Genomic DNA, 16,183 nt, shown 5'->3' with positions numbered 1-16,183 from the left:
TGCCATTGTTTTTGATTTTATCGGTGCCCTCTCTTGCCGCAAAAACATTTGCCGGTTCTTCTAAGAATGCAAGATTAAATCAGCTTTTTCTAGCCTTAAAAGTCGCCATTTTTATGGCTATACAAGGAGCATTTCACTATCTGTTGCTTTGTGGTTATTCTAAAGATAGTGTGAATTACTACAGTAATATGTGTCAACAATATAAAAATTAGAGCGTGTAAAATCATCGAATTATATAAATCGTTTAGGTTAAGGAATTGTAATTTTATATGATATAAGGAGAGAACTAACTCCAATAGCAAACTTAAAGAGAAATTTTTGATTCAAACCGCATAACATTTAAAGTTCTTATTATTAAAAAATTGTTTCAATCGATTCGATACTTAAATTGGTGTTCCATTTCGTGCACTTCCTAAAAACCTGCAACTAAAATTATTAATCACATGGTTGGTTTCTCTCTTTTTATCATTTCTATTTATTTCATACTAGCTTTTAGATCTATCCCTACCAGCACTCCGATTGGGCTTACTGCTAACTTGATATAAATCTTGAAATTGGCAAATTTTGGTCAGTCCCAAATAATTTCTTTAAGTGCCGGTCAGGATATATGTTTCTTTGGTAGGTTTACATGCAGTGATTGGTTTTGTGATGTGGTGCTAAATGTTCTCAAATGGATATCTCTCTTTTCAGCTAAGGAAGATGATCGTGCTATCTCTATTTATCCTCATATTTTCCCGTAAGTAAAAACTTTTTGTAATTTCTGCTAGTTACACACGCTGAAATATTTTCATGAAATATTAAACAGACCTTGGCCACGAAAGTATTTCAATTCGAGCCAAAATTAGTATTTTCAATAGGAATCTGAGCTATATTTGCAATATTGAGCACCACACATAACATCCGGACTCAAAAATGTTTTTTGTATATGCTCAATTTTAATAAACTTTTTGAAAATAGATTTAAATGAAATATGATCTGCATTTATCCTACATGGCACATACATAATGCACACAAAAGGCGTTACGCGACTATTTTTAACGTCAAGCTTTGTGAGTGCGTATTTCAACAAATGCATTTTAAAGCCGCAAGTTATATTTTAACCGGAAATGTTGAATAAATCCATCGATTTCCATGCAATCTATTTTGTCAGTTTTCAGTAAATGGTTCAATCTTTCTTTAAACAACATAATACCAGGAAATTTATTTCAAATATTTCGGCCAAATTAGCACCGGATTTCCCTGAATGAAATGTTGGCTTAAGAACCTTGTGTTGAAAAAATCCTCCTTTATCCGATCCCTCTTTTATCCAATTCCCATCTCCTTGGCACATTTCTCTTAAAATTAAGCCTGGAAACCATTTAGGCTTCTATTGGCCTTTCCTTCCGAAGACTCGCATTTAAGCTTCAATAACATACATGCGCTTTATGATACATTTTTTGACAAAAAAATATGAAAAATGTTATTTATTAAACCTTCCAAGACTATGTATCCTTTTTTGAGTCCTAACGACATAATTAATATTCGTCACACGTCTCGGGAATGTTCACATCGATTCATCATTATTTATAAATATACAAGCAGGGACAATTCCCCCTTTCTGGCTAAAATGGCTACATGTGTTGTTACTTTGCGTTAGGGCAAAAGCTTCAGAAAAGTTAAGAGCAAAAGTGTTTTAATTTCGCACTTAGTGGGCTAAAATTTCAAGTTTCCAAATTACTCAAGCTAAGTACATATAGCCAGTGGTAGTCTAAAATACCGGTCTATTATTATCTCCATCCATCGACAAATTTAAGACAGTTCAGCCGAATTCCCTCCTTTCAGATAAATATGGCCCTTTCCTCTATAACTACTTCCTACTCTTCAATTACCATCTTAATGCCTTGAAAATTGAACACTTCACTTTACTAAGAATTGATGGCGCGAAAATATTTAGGAAATAGCACATACACACACACACACACACACACATATATATATATATATATATATATATATATGTTATACGAGTCCTTGAAATATTTCTTGAAGAAAATATGAGAAAACTATATTTTTCAGAGGGCGAGATGTTTGAAAAAACTAGAAAAGCGTTTTTTGTTTCAAAAACGTGCGAGGCGGGCACACGAAAAGAGTGTGCGTAGAAATATATTTAACTTGCAGACAAAAGCTCACTACAAAATTTGTTCAGTTTCGTTCAGTCCAGGTTGTGGTCAAAACGAAACCATTCGTGATTTGGTCAAAAACTGTTGCATTCGATTTTCTATTTAAACGCGAATACCGTAAAAACTACAAAGACCTCATATGGGAACATAAATCATTGTCGAACTCCTCAAACAATATATTTGAGACAATTATTTAGCCCTGCAACATGCACTTAACAATGTAAAGTATAATTTTTAAAAATTTACTCCTTTTTAATCCATTTCTGTTTAATTTCCAGTTACTCCGCCATCATCTTGCCAAGAATACGATGATGTCAACGTCCTGCAGAACTATGACCTTGAGTATCATTCAGATATAAAAACAGGAGAAGGTGGTCATGGTATTGAGGTGCAATCTGCTTCAACAGGAGGCTCAAAAAAACCGCCGGGTCTCAGTGTTGGCAGCAGTTTAAGAAGCATTGCGGAGGGATCATCTAATACGGCAAAAAACGCAGTGAATAATCAAGACGCAGCAGGTTATCAAGCAGCTTATGTGGCTAAGAACACTCTTGCTCAATCGGCAAATCAAGTAAGACTTTGTGGTATTTTGGCTCGGATAAATTTGATTTAATACTGAAAATGTCATAGAACAAGAACTGAAACGTTTGAAAGTCTTAATCTCGCGCATCAGTTCTCAAAAATAATTTTTTTTTAATGAACGCCCTTGATGTAGCGATTTTTGTTAGCGCGGAGTGTGTGTTCGTCTTATTAAAATTCTCGTTAGAAGCGCTATGCCGTTCAGTTCCTAGAGGAGTTTCCATACAGTCTCCTTGTATTAAAAAACTTTTTTTTTAAATATTGTGATAGATAGAATCCTGATGTGATTGGTGAATACCGACAATAAGTCGTGGTCTATCGTATTATCTTCAGTTGGGGAAAGTGCTAATACAAGTTAGTGGTCAGCTGGTTTTTTTTTGGCCATTTTTTTGCTTTCGAGCGGTTCGTTAGCTTTTTAGCAACAATACGTTCATTTTTTGCATTCGATTTATGTAACCATCTACTAAAGATTACACTCTCTCAGTTTCTTCTGTGCGTCGTTTTTGCAAAATTTTTGTGGCACATTGCGGGCGTTAACAACTAATTTCACACAAATTTTTAGGTCTTGTAACTTGCGGATTTGCTAAATAAAAAATGTTTCAGATGGAGTAACCATTGAAGCTATGCGGTTGATTATTACGAAAAGCTGGATTAAAATTTTTCTCCGTTGATTTTATAATGCCCAGTTACGGTTACATCAGGAATTTAGTAACTGGCATGAAATTAGTCAATCACTCTGTGCAATTGTTTAGCTCGATGCGAAACTATAATGGAATGGTCATATTCTAGAGCATTTGCATTTTTTCGTGTTTACATATTTGTTTGGAAAAAAATTCGCAATCAACATTAGAAAGCGTTACTACTAACGCCGGTTTCTAGCGCTTTATGCATGCAATCGCGACACTTTGGCAACTAGGACGCAAGAAAACTAAACAAATTCTCAAGCTCTAAATAATCAATTGGACGGAAAGAAAAGAATTTTGCGACTGAGAATAAGTATTTAGTATACAATGCAATCGGGGAACTGCTGAATCGAGAAGGGAACTCAACCAGGTTAGCCTAGTTTTGACCACCAACTACGTGCAACCCCTCGGACGTTTTATATCATGTTTTCTAGGTGAAATTAATTAAAAACGTTACATGCAGCCGGGAGTTTAAGAAAATCAACGAAATAGAACTCCCACTAAATTATTAACGAAAAGCAAGTATGGTCATTTCGACTAATTCGAACTAACCCGAACTAATACTGCATTATAATCATTAAAAACTAACAAATCAGTAAGGAATCGTGACTAACTCTAATCTTAAATTTTTTGGTGTTAATCGTCGATGTTATTTTTTGACCATTTAATATAAGTAGTATCGCCCTGGCCTGGTCCATTTTTTTCATACAAGACATAACAGTCAAAGCGCTAATACGCGGTCTGCTTGACCCTTATAGGTAAAAAGCTCTAACAAGGGGGCGCAACTGCAGCAATTTCTTGAATGTAACATAAATTTTTATGTATTTTTTTAAAATTTGATTTTACTATTATTACTGGAGTAACTTACAATTTCCACGCGGAACAACGAACCAAATTGAACTGAGCGACAAAACAAAAAAAACTGCGACTTTTAAAGCGAAAAAATCTAAACTCCTAATAAGAATACGCGCAAATCAGATAGTTTTCCAACTGCATTTTCATCATGCCAATGAAATATTTCTCTATTTAATTTTGGGCATGTGCATATTTTGGACTTAAATTACCGCATCTAGTCAGAGGGAATTGTTCAGAACTATGTTAATAGGCACATATTCATGGAAATTACTCCACATTACTAATAATTCACGAAATCACGAAGTGAAACTGCAGCAGATGAGCGTTAGGGATGTGTGGCTTACTAAAACTATTTAAAACTTGAAGTGGCGGATTATTTTAACAAAAACAAGGTTTTTGGCATTTTGGGGCCGCTATTAATGTCTAATAACCAAAAAGTGTATGTAAAAAGATAAACTGGAGAGCGGATAGCTCAGGCCTCAATTAGCGTATTAAATTTTTAGACGAGATTTTGTCGAAACATGCTTTTAAGACGATTATCTCTCTGAAAATTTAAAAAGTATATGGGGCGTTAATTAAGTTCTCCAGCTTACATCAACTACTAAGCGTTGTTTTTCTGTAAATGTAGGCTTCAGCCACTGCCCAAGCCGCATTAGCAGGGAAACAGATTATCCTTCAAGGACTCGAGCAACAGTTCAGAGATGCTCAGACCGGATTGATGGGCGAGCAGCAACAGTTAATGCAAGCCCAAAGAGCTGCGGACTCGACCAATCGCGCTGCGCAAGAAGCCAGGGCACACGTCAATGTCCTGCAGCAGACTTTAAACGCTGCGCAGGCCGCCGCCGATCACGTGACACAAGCTGCGTCCGAGGCCGCCGGAGAATTAGCCGCGCAGCAAGCTATGGTGGGGGCTGCAATGCAACGTTTGGATCAGATCGGGCAACAACTGAAAAAAGTCAGGATCGATTTCGCTGCGACTCAAGCGGCCGCTCAGAAGGCTCAGGCAGCGGCGCAAGCAGCGGCGGCAAACGCAGCCGCGGCCGCGGCCAAAGCTGCAGCGGGATTGGCTAAAGCTGCACAACTACCTCCACCCCCACCACCACCACATCCTAAAGCTAAAGACAGTGGAAAGGCGGAAAGCGCCAGTGCTGGAGGTAAAGCTACTACTTACGAGCGCGATTTCTATAAACCATTTGACTATGAGCGATGAGGGCTGTATTAAGTTTATTGTTTTTATACTTTTTGTTTTAATAAATCTCCAGAAAAATGTATAGTTATTTTTCTAAACGTTTTTCGTCACCATCCTGTCTGCAAAAACAATCAGGACGCGGCAATATCCAAAACTTCTAAGTAGGCGTTCTAACTCTAATTAATAATTAATTGTTTCTCTTTTTTAGCTGATAATCTGTTGTAAACATATTTTTCTTAAATTTTAGCAGGAAATACCGTCCTAGGATAATTCTAGTTTTATCCCTTAGGATGGCTGCGTACTGTACCTCTCCTGGGGAACATAATAAACTTCTTCATGCCATAAATCAGTTCTATTAGCAAAATTGGCAAAAATTGGCACCAAAGACTGAGACAGTAGCCTTTAGATAAGAAAGAATAACTGAGTCTTATATGAGAGGATTATTTTTTGCGTTTCAAGGCTTCAGATGAAGAGGGCGTAAAGGTGATAACGTTTTCCTGCAGTTAATTGTAAATAAAAAATTATAAATCCTAACAATGTTACTTAATTACCACTTGTTTGCCCTATAATTATCTATTGTTAGCGACATTATGAAATAATATAAAATAGGTCAAAATAGAAGTTTGTCTTAATCATCTCCTTTCCATAGCAAATCCTTTAATTCGGCTTGAAGCACGCGGCTTTATATGATGGTTTTTCGATTTTAAGACGAAATTGGGCAAAAAAACGATACTTTTCAGCTTAATCGCAACAAAAAGACCGTTATTGCACAACTTAGATAAAAAATTGTAAAGTTCACTTAACATTAGCTAGCGACTTTTTGTCGTGCTGTCTGGCCGTTGAAGTGAGAATATCGTTTTTTAGCTCCTAATGTCTAGTCTGAAATAATAAAATTGCATACTGGAAAATTTTCAAAAATGTATTTAATATATTTCGCCTTTTTATTATATAGAAATATCAAACAATTTTTCGCCAATTTTGCACTCTTTGATAAAATGACTTTTTGTCCCATCAAGTATATCAATAGTAAATCCCTTTAGTGGTACAATTTACCTTCATAATACAGAGGAATATATTCATTGTTAATTTTCTAATTCATAATTAATTAATAAGAAAAACGTGATTAATATTTATTGTAAATTTACTTATAGGAAACTGTTTGCACCAATCTTTCCGATATTATATTTCAATTTGAGGTGCTCAATTAGTGAGTTTCTGACCGCTGACAAAACTGCCTGGAGGGCGTGGATGTTGCACAGATCTGCGAAGGCAGAGAAGACGTTTAAGAAATTACACTTGCTAAACCTCAAAAAGTGTGACGCAACTACAAAATAATGCGGACAATAAGAAGACCAAACACAAAGAGACTCTTCAGAAGACTGGGAAAATCTGGTTATTAGGATTGAGCGACCATTTTCATTATTATATAAAAACAAATTTACGGGTAGGTAATGATTGATAATTCTTAGAAGAAGCTCTAGAAATTATAAAATGAACGTAATATTTAAATCAGACGTAAATTTAAATGTATGTACATATTATGTAATTATGTACTATTTTTGATATTTTCCTTCAACGATTTGCATCCACCAACTTATACAGAAAATGCATATTTTTCATTCTTTGCATTTCTAGAGGCCGATAGACTTGTTATAGATCAAATAGGTTTTTTTTTTGTGACTGATACTTTGCTTGCAGTTATCGTGGAAACGCAAAATTGCCACTATTAAAGAAAAATACAGAAACGGCTACATCATGCATAGTATTTGCTTGGTCAATTTTTCACGTGTTCTGAGAATGAAATATAAATGGGAAAACGGAGTTTTAAGACCCTAAATCTTTGAGAATCATATATTTCCCTCTGACACACCCGATGCATACACATATTTTTGGGAATTTAATTTCAAATTTATTATTTTATTCATGTTTAAATATCCTAGGGACCATCGAAAAAACTGCGTACTCCATCTAAGATCCAGGGCAGCCGAAAGATTTACCATTAAAATATTTTGTAACGGTTGGTGCTCAGCTTTTTTCTGGACTCTTAATAGAACAATAAAGTTTTCTTCAATTAAAATTAGTGCGGAATTTTTACCAATTACAAACGGGTCTACACGTTTTAGGTGCATTAAAAATAGTGTGCCGCCTAAAGGCGCTGTACTACCTATCCTCTGGCAAAGTTCCTATTTTTAAATAAGCTACGAATCTGGTTTAGTTGCTAAATTTAACGTGACGCAAAACTGACGTCTCAGAATTATTATATTGCCGAGGCTGGGTGTCCCAATTTTTTATACCCTTTTTCCCTTATTATTCCACGTAATATATAGTTTCATGTGTATCCCTTGGTTAGCAATCGAGTTAAGGGTTATGCAGTTATTGTTTTCTACTTTGGTGAGTGAACTAAGCTTATCTTAGGAAGTATCGCCGGAATGCTGTACTGCTGAACTGCGTTTTTCTATTTATAAAGAAGGTCGATTTTTCGAAAGTAAGTATATAACTTTAGCAAATTCTCCTACACGTGACAACTTTCTAAGAGACACTCCTCTAAAGGCATTAATTTATTAAGCTAGGTGTTTTAGAAGTTATTCGAGGATCGGTATATTATACCACATAACTAGTTACAGTACCGCTAAATTGGCAACAGCACTTCGAAGCTGTTAAGCTTTTAGCCAGCCCATATGTTTTGACTTGAGCTTAAGATGTTTACGTAATAAATAAATCACCTACAAGTCTTTGAGAAGTGACGAGAATTCTTAGTAGAAGCAGGCACTTTTCTCTAATACAAAAAATGCGTATGAGTTTTGCCAACGAGTCGTGTATTGTCTTAAAAGTGTTTTCTGCAATTAATTTTCCTGTGAGTGGCATTTCAGGGCTGCAATTTTAAATTTAAACCAAGTATTCAAAAATATGTTCATTTAAATATAGCAACAGTTTTCTTTAGGTACTTATTTAAAACCAAAGAAAATATTCCCCTTTTAAGCGGACAAAATATAGCTATGGCCAAGTTACATGAAATGTGACTGCGCAAGTTCCTTCAATGTGTCAAGGCATCTATTTCGCAAGCGGTTTATAAATTTATTGTTCTAGAATCGGCACAAATATAAAAAAAAGACATTAGCTTCGCAAGTAAAATCAGCTGTAACCTCAAAAACTGATGAATATTTTTCATTATCTACCATCTCACGGTGCCAGTGCGCCCTGGATTTTCGACTGAGCAATGCTAGTTACGTATAGCAAAAATCAGATTCTCTTCAACATACATCTTTAAGTTTATTTCGTCGTATAATATATACTCCCGTAAGTCACAACAGATTTGAGTTTCTTTCGTTATTTCCAGATTCAGAGAAATCCTCAAAATGAGCTGATGTACCATTTTAAAAACCCCCAACTTTAACCGAAGCTGTTGAAAAGACTGCACAGCGAACTGCGATCAAGTTTTGGCAAACTGCACTCTATCAAAAGAAGATTTTAGTTTCTTTCTTTCAGGAAAATAAGAAATCATGCACAGCCTCTATCCAATGGCCAGAGGAGACCCGTTATGTCCCTTAGGGTTTCATCCTCAAGTAAGATGGCCCACAAGGTGCAAGCGATGTTTCAGGTACCCGGTTTTCGTTATATCTATGATTCGTACCTATGTAAAATTAAATTTTCTAGAGATTACAAGGAGCATGGCGGGAAAAAGAAAGATGAATCAAATTTAAAGCGAGATATATCTACCGCTTCGACTCCAAGTCTATCTAATTCTGCGTAAGTTTAATCCGGTGCTGCAGAAATCATGTTGTGTACTGTGCGTATGTCTTTAGTTACGGAAATAACAGCAAAAGTTGGTTGTCGAGTTCAAATTTAGCCGGTAAAAATGATCCAACACGAAGTAACGGCGGTACCGAATTTGTGAACCCGTCGTCATGGACCTCAACTCCAGACTTAGCTAACCTGGAAGATGACACGCATGCAGTTCCAACTGTCAGTATTAAGTTACCCAAAAGGAAACCAAAACCTATTGAGCCGGAGCACAGGACTGGTATGCAAAAATACTCCTAATCTGCACAAAATTAGCACCACTTACCATCAGCTTCAGATAGCTTTTCATTGCTTAAAGAAGGAAGGCCCTCAATATACGACAAGAACGATAGTTTAGCAGCCAGAGTTAAAAAATTACAAGCCATAAAGGAAAACACTGAGAAAAGTATAAGACGACCCTATGGAAACGAAGTAAAGTCAATCAGTGAAGAACCACATGTGCATCTTTCTGTTCAAGTAACTAATAGGTGTTGTTTAACCCCAAAAGCTTCCACAACCACAAAGCTTTTAGCTAGTCTCATTTCGGACTCAATTTTGAAGTCTAAAATTTCTTTGTATATAGTCCGCTTTTGCACATACTCCCCGGCTGGTGTGTGCGTATCGAAGCGCTTGCGTATTTGATGCGACGATAGATAAGCGCTAAGGAGTTCTGTTAAGTAGTTTAGAAAATTTCGTCTGGAGTATTGAAAGTTTATTTAATAAAGTAGGTAATAAAATAAGACGATATAATGTCATCCGAGGGAATAATCTTCTAGAAGTGTTTCTCCTATCATTGTCTTAAGGCTTAAAACGCCACTGGGCACTGGACGACTAACCGACTAATAGCCAATGGCCGTGCCGGACCAATCAGGACTTGGTTCCTTGGCATTCCGAACGAGAGGAACCCACCTTCCCGGCGCATGCACTGCCACCGATCAATCTCAACATTCACCGCTGCGCAGTTAGGTTCATTTTAAAATACATCGAAGCACATTCCCGGACTTGTTAGACGTTGTTCCACTGTGTGATTTTGTTTGTCATTTAAACATTTTCAGTTGCATAGAAATGAACGAGTTCGCCTAATTTTAGATTAGACGCAGCTTGAAAAAAGAGCAGTCAGTGGAATCTTCTAGTTCAAGTGGTGACCAAGACGATGTTCTTAGCAACGCGGGAACAGACACCACCGACACGACATTAGTAGGAACAGACAATGAGCTGCGAGAACAGCTGGAAGCCCTGAAGAAAGAACTAGAAACTACGAAGTCGAAATGCGATCGGCTGGAGCGTGAGAAAAGTGACATATTGCTCAGGAGACTGGCAGCAATGGAAACTACCACGAGCAAAACTTCAGCTTCAGAGGTTTTGAAGCTTCAGCAACGCTGCAACGACATGAAGCAGCAGTTGGAAGATATGAAAGATGAAAAACGTAGCTTGACGTTGAAAGTCAAAGAGCTGGAAGCTGAACTGGATCTCCGGCCTACAGTGCAAGAAGCGCAGAAAACGGCTGATGAGCTGAGATCTAAGCTACTTGCAGCTGAAACTCTTTGTGAAGAGCTCATGGATGAAAATGAGGACATGAAGAAGGAGATTAGAGAAATGGAGGAGCAGATTGAGGAGATGCAGGACAATTTCCGGTGAATATTTACATAATTTTGTTTGAAAGCGTTGATTGAGGTTTTCATATTTTAGGGAGGATCAAGCAGTTGAATATACGTCAATAAAGAAAGAATTGGATCAGACAACTAAAAACTGTCGAATATTGTCGTTTAAGCTACGAAAAGCTGAACGTAAGGTTGATCAACTTGACGGGGAGAGGGACGATATGAAAAAGAAATTAGCAGAGGTACAACAATAATCGCGTACATACAGACAAACACTAATCACTAAAATTCTAGATATCTGCTGACCCGAAAATAATCTCAAACCAAGATTTAATAAAAAAACTGGAACAAGACTTGAAGATATCTAACGAGGTATCTCTGAGGCTACAAAAAGAACTAGAAGAATCCAACAGGAAATTAGAAGAGAGTGTTAAAACCTCTGTGAAGAAGACACCAGGAGCAAAACCTCTGCTTTGTGAAACGGTAACACACCTAATTTTAGAACAATACATTCACAAAAAATTCGACTTAATTTTAGAAAAAGTTGTCTAGAGAATCATTAACACGAGGAGGTTCTCAGGATGATCCATCACAATTGCTCAGAGATTTACAGGATTCGATGGAAAGAGAGGCAGATTTGAAGGAACAGCTGAAGTTTGCAGAGGAGGAAGTAAGTCTAGAGCAATATAGATAGTAATATCGAGCAGTATGTAACATTTTTAGGGTCAAAACTTGCGTAAAAAAGTTTCAAGAATAGAAGAAGATAACGAATCACTGGTGCTGCAGCTGAAAAAGATGGCCAACAGAGCAAAAGGTACAGATGAAAGTAACTTAAGTTTGCTTCAAATAAAAAACCAAAAATTGCAGGCCGAAAGCTCAGTTCTGGAGACCGAAAATCAAGTGCAGCGTCGGATGATAAAAAAAGTCTTTCTGAAGACGAAAACTTGGAAGAGTTGAAGCTGCAGCTTGAGCTTAGCGAGCAAGAGGCTTCGGTCCTGCGCAAGAAGGTTGAAGAACTTGAGGCGGATAATCGAGGATTGGAGAGTAAGGTACTGTTGCTCAATGGAAAACTTGCAAAATCTGGTGATAAGCCTCTGGTGAATGGCAATAAATCTAAGCAATCTCAAAATGAAAAAGTGAAGGTAAGGGAATTATTATAAGAAATATACAAAACTTACCCGTTTTATTGTTTAAGAATGAAATAATGAAGTTCGCCACTAGAACACCTAAAAAAATCTCAGCCCTAACTTCAAGAGATCAATTAAAAATCATGGTTACAGATCTCGAGAAGGAAATCAATGATATTTTGAACTGCGCCAAAACTATTGAAGTAGGAAGTGCAGATGTTGGGAAGTCGGTGGAGATGGAGAAAACATTTAAAGAACTGCAAGAACTAAAGGTTAAATTTGAAGCAGTTAAAAAAGATTTAGACAGCGAAAAGAGCAAACGCACAGAAACTCTCCAGAAGAGTGAGAAAATGAATTCGGAAATAAAGATACTGACTGACTTGCTGGAAAATACCAAGAGTGATAAGAGTAAGGTTGCAGATCAATTGAAGGAGTTAGAGAGAAATCAGAAAAGAATACAGAGCCAGAAGAGTGAGGCTGAAACCCAGGTTTCACAACTCAAGGAGCACTTAAGTAGAATTCCTGCTGCGTCAAATAAATATAAAAAATATTGATAATTATATATTTCAGGAAGCCTCGAATCGAAAAGCAAGGAAGTTGTGACATTAAATAAGCAGATTGATACCCTCAAAGTTTCAATACAAGAAAAAGATAACGAAATGGATAAGTTGAAGAAAGATTCTGAAGATCTGAGGAAATTGAGAAATGAGGTAGATTATTACACTTATTATAAACAAGTTCTGCAAATTGAAATTTTTTAGAACTTATCGAAAGATAAAAAGATATCAGATTTAGAGAATCGTTTATCAAAGTTAGAAAATAAATACTCGGAATGTGATAAATCATTAAAAGATAATAGCAAAGACTTGAAAAATAAGGTGAGTTCAACTACTAGTAGAAGTGCAGATGAAGACTGTAATTTTTAGATCGAAAAAGAAAAGAATAAAACCAAAACTTTAGAGGATATACAAAACCGGCTAGAAAAAGATAAATCTCAGCTCTCGGCACAATTAGAAACTTTTAATTTAAAAATTAAGAGCTATGAAGATTCTCTAGAGCAGAAGAACAAGACTATAAAGCAATTGGAGGATCGCTTGTCTCAAGGTAGGGTTGGCTAGCTATTTTCGAAATAATAAAGACAACTTCTCCCGCTGAAAAAACTTTTTTAGTTTCAGAATTGGAGTCAAAATTAGAGCTGTCCAATAAGAATCACTTGAATCTGGAAAAGAAACTGAAGAAAGTTGTGAATGAGAGGGAAAACAGTAAGTTCGATTTAGAGAAAAGAGTAAAGGAGCTGCAAATTGAATTGCAAAATGAAAAGAAAAAGTTTGAGATTTTGAAGGGAAACTCTGAGAAAGAGCAGAAGAATCGAGATCTAGAACTGGACTGCTTGAAGAATAAAATAAGAAGTCTGGAAATTGCCTCGATTGGAGGAAGGAAGCAGGAATTGAAAGTTGACTATTTTCAAGAATCCATTAAGAGTAAGCTTGCTTGCCTAAACTAACTGTTTCTTGCAATACTATTACGTTTTTTGTAGAACTAGAAGACACTATTGTGAAGGAAAGACAAAAGTATGATGACTTGAGCGCTAAATATGAAATTCTTGAAGAGGAGCACGTTGTTGTGAAGGCCAAACTGGTTATGCAAATTGAGACACTAGAAAAGTAAAATGACATATTAATTTTCTTTTATCAGGTAACCCGTAAATGCATTTCAGCCAGCTAACGAACGTCAAAAAGGACTACGACCAACTGGAACAAGAACTGAAAACCTTGAGGGAAATCCACAAGAAAAAGAGCGACTCCTTGACTAAAGAAAAATTAGACTTGGAACAAAAACTCAGAGACATAGCCAATATAAGACTCAACGAAGATGACATCGATAAACAAAGACTGAAAGCTCTATTCGAAGAAAAACAATCTGAACTCGACCAAATTAAGAAAGAGTACGATTTGATTCATGACCAAATGGAGTACATGAGGAAGGAAAACGATGAGTTAAATCGAAAATTAAACGATTACGAAAAGGTGAACAAAGTGCAGAGAAATATTAGTGCTGATTCCACTGCAATGGAAAAGGAACTTAAACATCTTAGAATCAAGTGAGTGATTAATCATAGTAATGTTTAATCACTATAATGCACAGTTCCACAAATTACATTTCTGATAATAATATTGATTTGATAGGTTACACAACGCCGAAAAAACTAAAAAAACAGAAATAGGTGAGTGCAAAATGAGATACGAGAATCAGCTGAACCTCGTGAATCAAGAAATGCAGTCTCTGCAAAATCAAGTTATGAGATTTAAGCGGGAGCGAGACAACTACAAGCACATGCTGGAAATGGCTCAGAAATCGATGGCTGAACTCAAACATTCCCCTAAATTAAGTAATATTGAAATAGGATCAAAGGAGAAATTGCATTATGATGAGGTAAAATTCCAACTTCTTAAAAAAATAAATCCAAATATTTACATTCCAGCTAGAAGAAGCTAAATCTAAAATTGCAAACCTGGACCAGCAAATTAACTGCATGGAAGACGAACTATCAGAGGCGCGCTTGGAAAGCTCGAGGCTAAAGACTGAACTGATATCAGAAAAGACATCTTGGGAAATCCGTCTTTTAGAGCTTCATTCTAAAGTCAATGAATTAGAAGAAGAAAAAGTATTAAATAGCGGAAGAACTAAAATAATGGGACTGAAAACCCGTATGGAACTGGCTTGGCATAAAGAGAGGGAAGAGCAGCAAAGGCTACTTCAAGAAACTGCCACCCTCGCCAGAGATTTGAGGCAAACGCTATTTGAAGCTGAGAGGGAAAGGGACAAGGAGAGGTTAGAAGCCAAGAGAAAGTATGATCAGCTTAAGAAATCTACAGATGAAGAGCAAGATGAAGCCAAGAGAAAAGCCACTGAGCTGCAGTGTGACTTGCTCGAATTGAGAGATGCTCACGCAAAACTTAGAACAACAAATGAGAAACTACGTAGAGAGAAGGAGCGCTATGAGAAAGAACGAGACGAGTTTAAGACCGTGAAGTATACTCGTAGGAAGCTAGGCAATGAAGAGGAGCGAAAGATTGAGAAGATAATCGAGCAAGTTGATATTCTTAAACAATTAGCACCAGAGTTGTTCTTTTCCACAGAAGAAGAAGACACTCGTTATACTCCTACACCACCAAGAAGAACAAAATCAAAGTCAAGGGAATCATCCCCGGTGACTGGAGTTCGCGGAAGCTCCTTGGGGCCTGAAGATAAACAACAGAGAATACAGGGCGTGATGCAAATGTTGGTGCAAGGCACTGAAGATTTGAGAAGAATGCAGAAACATAACGAAGATGAAGAAGAAAGGGAAAGGCTGAGGCGGTCAGGAATGCGTAGAGCGACGTCCACGGAAGCTGAGCAAGTTGGCAGTGCCAGATACAGTAGATCAACTGTTAAGAAAGTTAGCTCAATAGAACGGCAAGGAAGCTTGTACAGGAAGAGTTTATCTCTGGAGCATAACTTACAGGCGGAACAGAAAATATGGCGAAACGAGAATAAAGACAGCTCGCCGAGCCTCCAGACCAGTGCGCAGTCTTTAGAATGGGACACAGACACTAAAGGGGGAAAACCCAGCGATTCCACATTGGATAGCAGGCTTTCAACTGGCTCTACTCAAAGCGATACGGGAGAGAGGAAGAAAAGCACGGGAGGATTTATGAACAGATTGTGGAGCCTCACCAAATCCAGGAGCATCGACGATCAAGATCCAGGCATTTTTTCCAGTAACAAGGGCCTCAGCTCTAAGGTAAGTTCAATTTGAAAAATGTGATTTGATTCAACTCACTGTGAGAGAATGTCAGGACAATTCCAGAAACAACTCAAATTCCGACGTAAATGAAGAAAAGGGGAGCAAGAAGGATTTGAGAGAGCGCATTACTGGCATATTTCGAAGGGGGGGTTCGTCATCCCGGAGCAACAGGTACTGCTGGAGAGTATATGGGGGTTTTGTTGTTGCGATTTTTTTTTTGCAGTGTCGAGAGGAATTCTCAAACCAGTTCAACCCAAAGGCCATTGGTGCGGAAAGGGAGCAACAATAACTTGGAAGAAAGATAAAATCATTAATCAACCGTCATGTTTGTTTTATGTTCATAATGTATAATAGTCTCTATGTTTAGGTAAAAAGTATGAAACTTTAAATAAATGTCCGTTTTTTTCGAGTGACGCTCCCATTAAA

At 37.0% G+C, this 16,183-nt stretch overlaps 2 protein-coding genes across 4 annotated transcripts; both read left to right on the top strand.

Moving 5' to 3' along the window:
* The first annotated feature begins 496 nt into the window (after positions 1–496).
* On the top strand, positions 497–6,067 carry LOC136350474 (nuclease SbcCD subunit C-like). 3 transcript variants are annotated; one of them, XM_066302210.1, is made up of 5 exons: positions 497–618; positions 691–736; positions 2,438–2,727; positions 4,902–5,427; positions 5,752–6,067. In XM_066302210.1, the coding sequence occupies exons 2-5, from the start codon at positions 700–702 to the stop codon at positions 5,805–5,807; spliced, it is 909 nt and encodes a 302-aa protein (XP_066158307.1). In that variant the 5' UTR covers positions 497–618; positions 691–699; the 3' UTR covers positions 5,808–6,067. The 3 variants fall into 3 exon arrangements, with proteins under 3 accessions (XP_066158307.1, XP_066158308.1, XP_066158306.1); XM_066302211.1 differs by having other exon boundaries at positions 5,710–6,067; XM_066302209.1 differs by having other exon boundaries at positions 4,902–6,067.
* Positions 6,068–7,626: 1,559 nt separating this feature from the next.
* Positions 7,627–16,166, top strand: LOC136350696 (putative leucine-rich repeat-containing protein DDB_G0290503). The gene is made up of 22 exons (XM_066302677.1): positions 7,627–7,947; positions 8,800–8,896; positions 8,949–9,060; positions 9,117–9,209; positions 9,266–9,483; positions 9,535–9,719; positions 10,332–10,876; positions 10,932–11,085; positions 11,138–11,326; positions 11,382–11,513; positions 11,567–11,657; positions 11,711–11,985; positions 12,039–12,483; positions 12,541–12,680; positions 12,732–12,848; positions 12,897–13,074; positions 13,140–13,451; positions 13,508–13,634; positions 13,688–14,071; positions 14,157–14,403; positions 14,453–15,754; positions 15,810–16,166. Exons 3-22 carry the CDS (start codon positions 8,963–8,965, stop codon positions 16,044–16,046), a joined length of 5,469 nt encoding a protein of 1,822 aa, XP_066158774.1. The 5' UTR covers positions 7,627–7,947; positions 8,800–8,896; positions 8,949–8,962; the 3' UTR covers positions 16,047–16,166.
* The last annotated feature ends 17 nt before the right edge of the window (positions 16,167–16,183 follow it).

The sequence above is a fragment of the Euwallacea fornicatus genome, chromosome 3 (genome assembly GCF_040115645.1).
Source record: "Euwallacea fornicatus isolate EFF26 chromosome 3, ASM4011564v1, whole genome shotgun sequence".
In the NCBI taxonomy this organism is placed as follows: Eukaryota; Metazoa; Arthropoda; class Insecta; order Coleoptera; family Curculionidae; genus Euwallacea; species Euwallacea fornicatus.
This window is presented reverse-complemented; position numbering and strand designations above follow the sequence as displayed.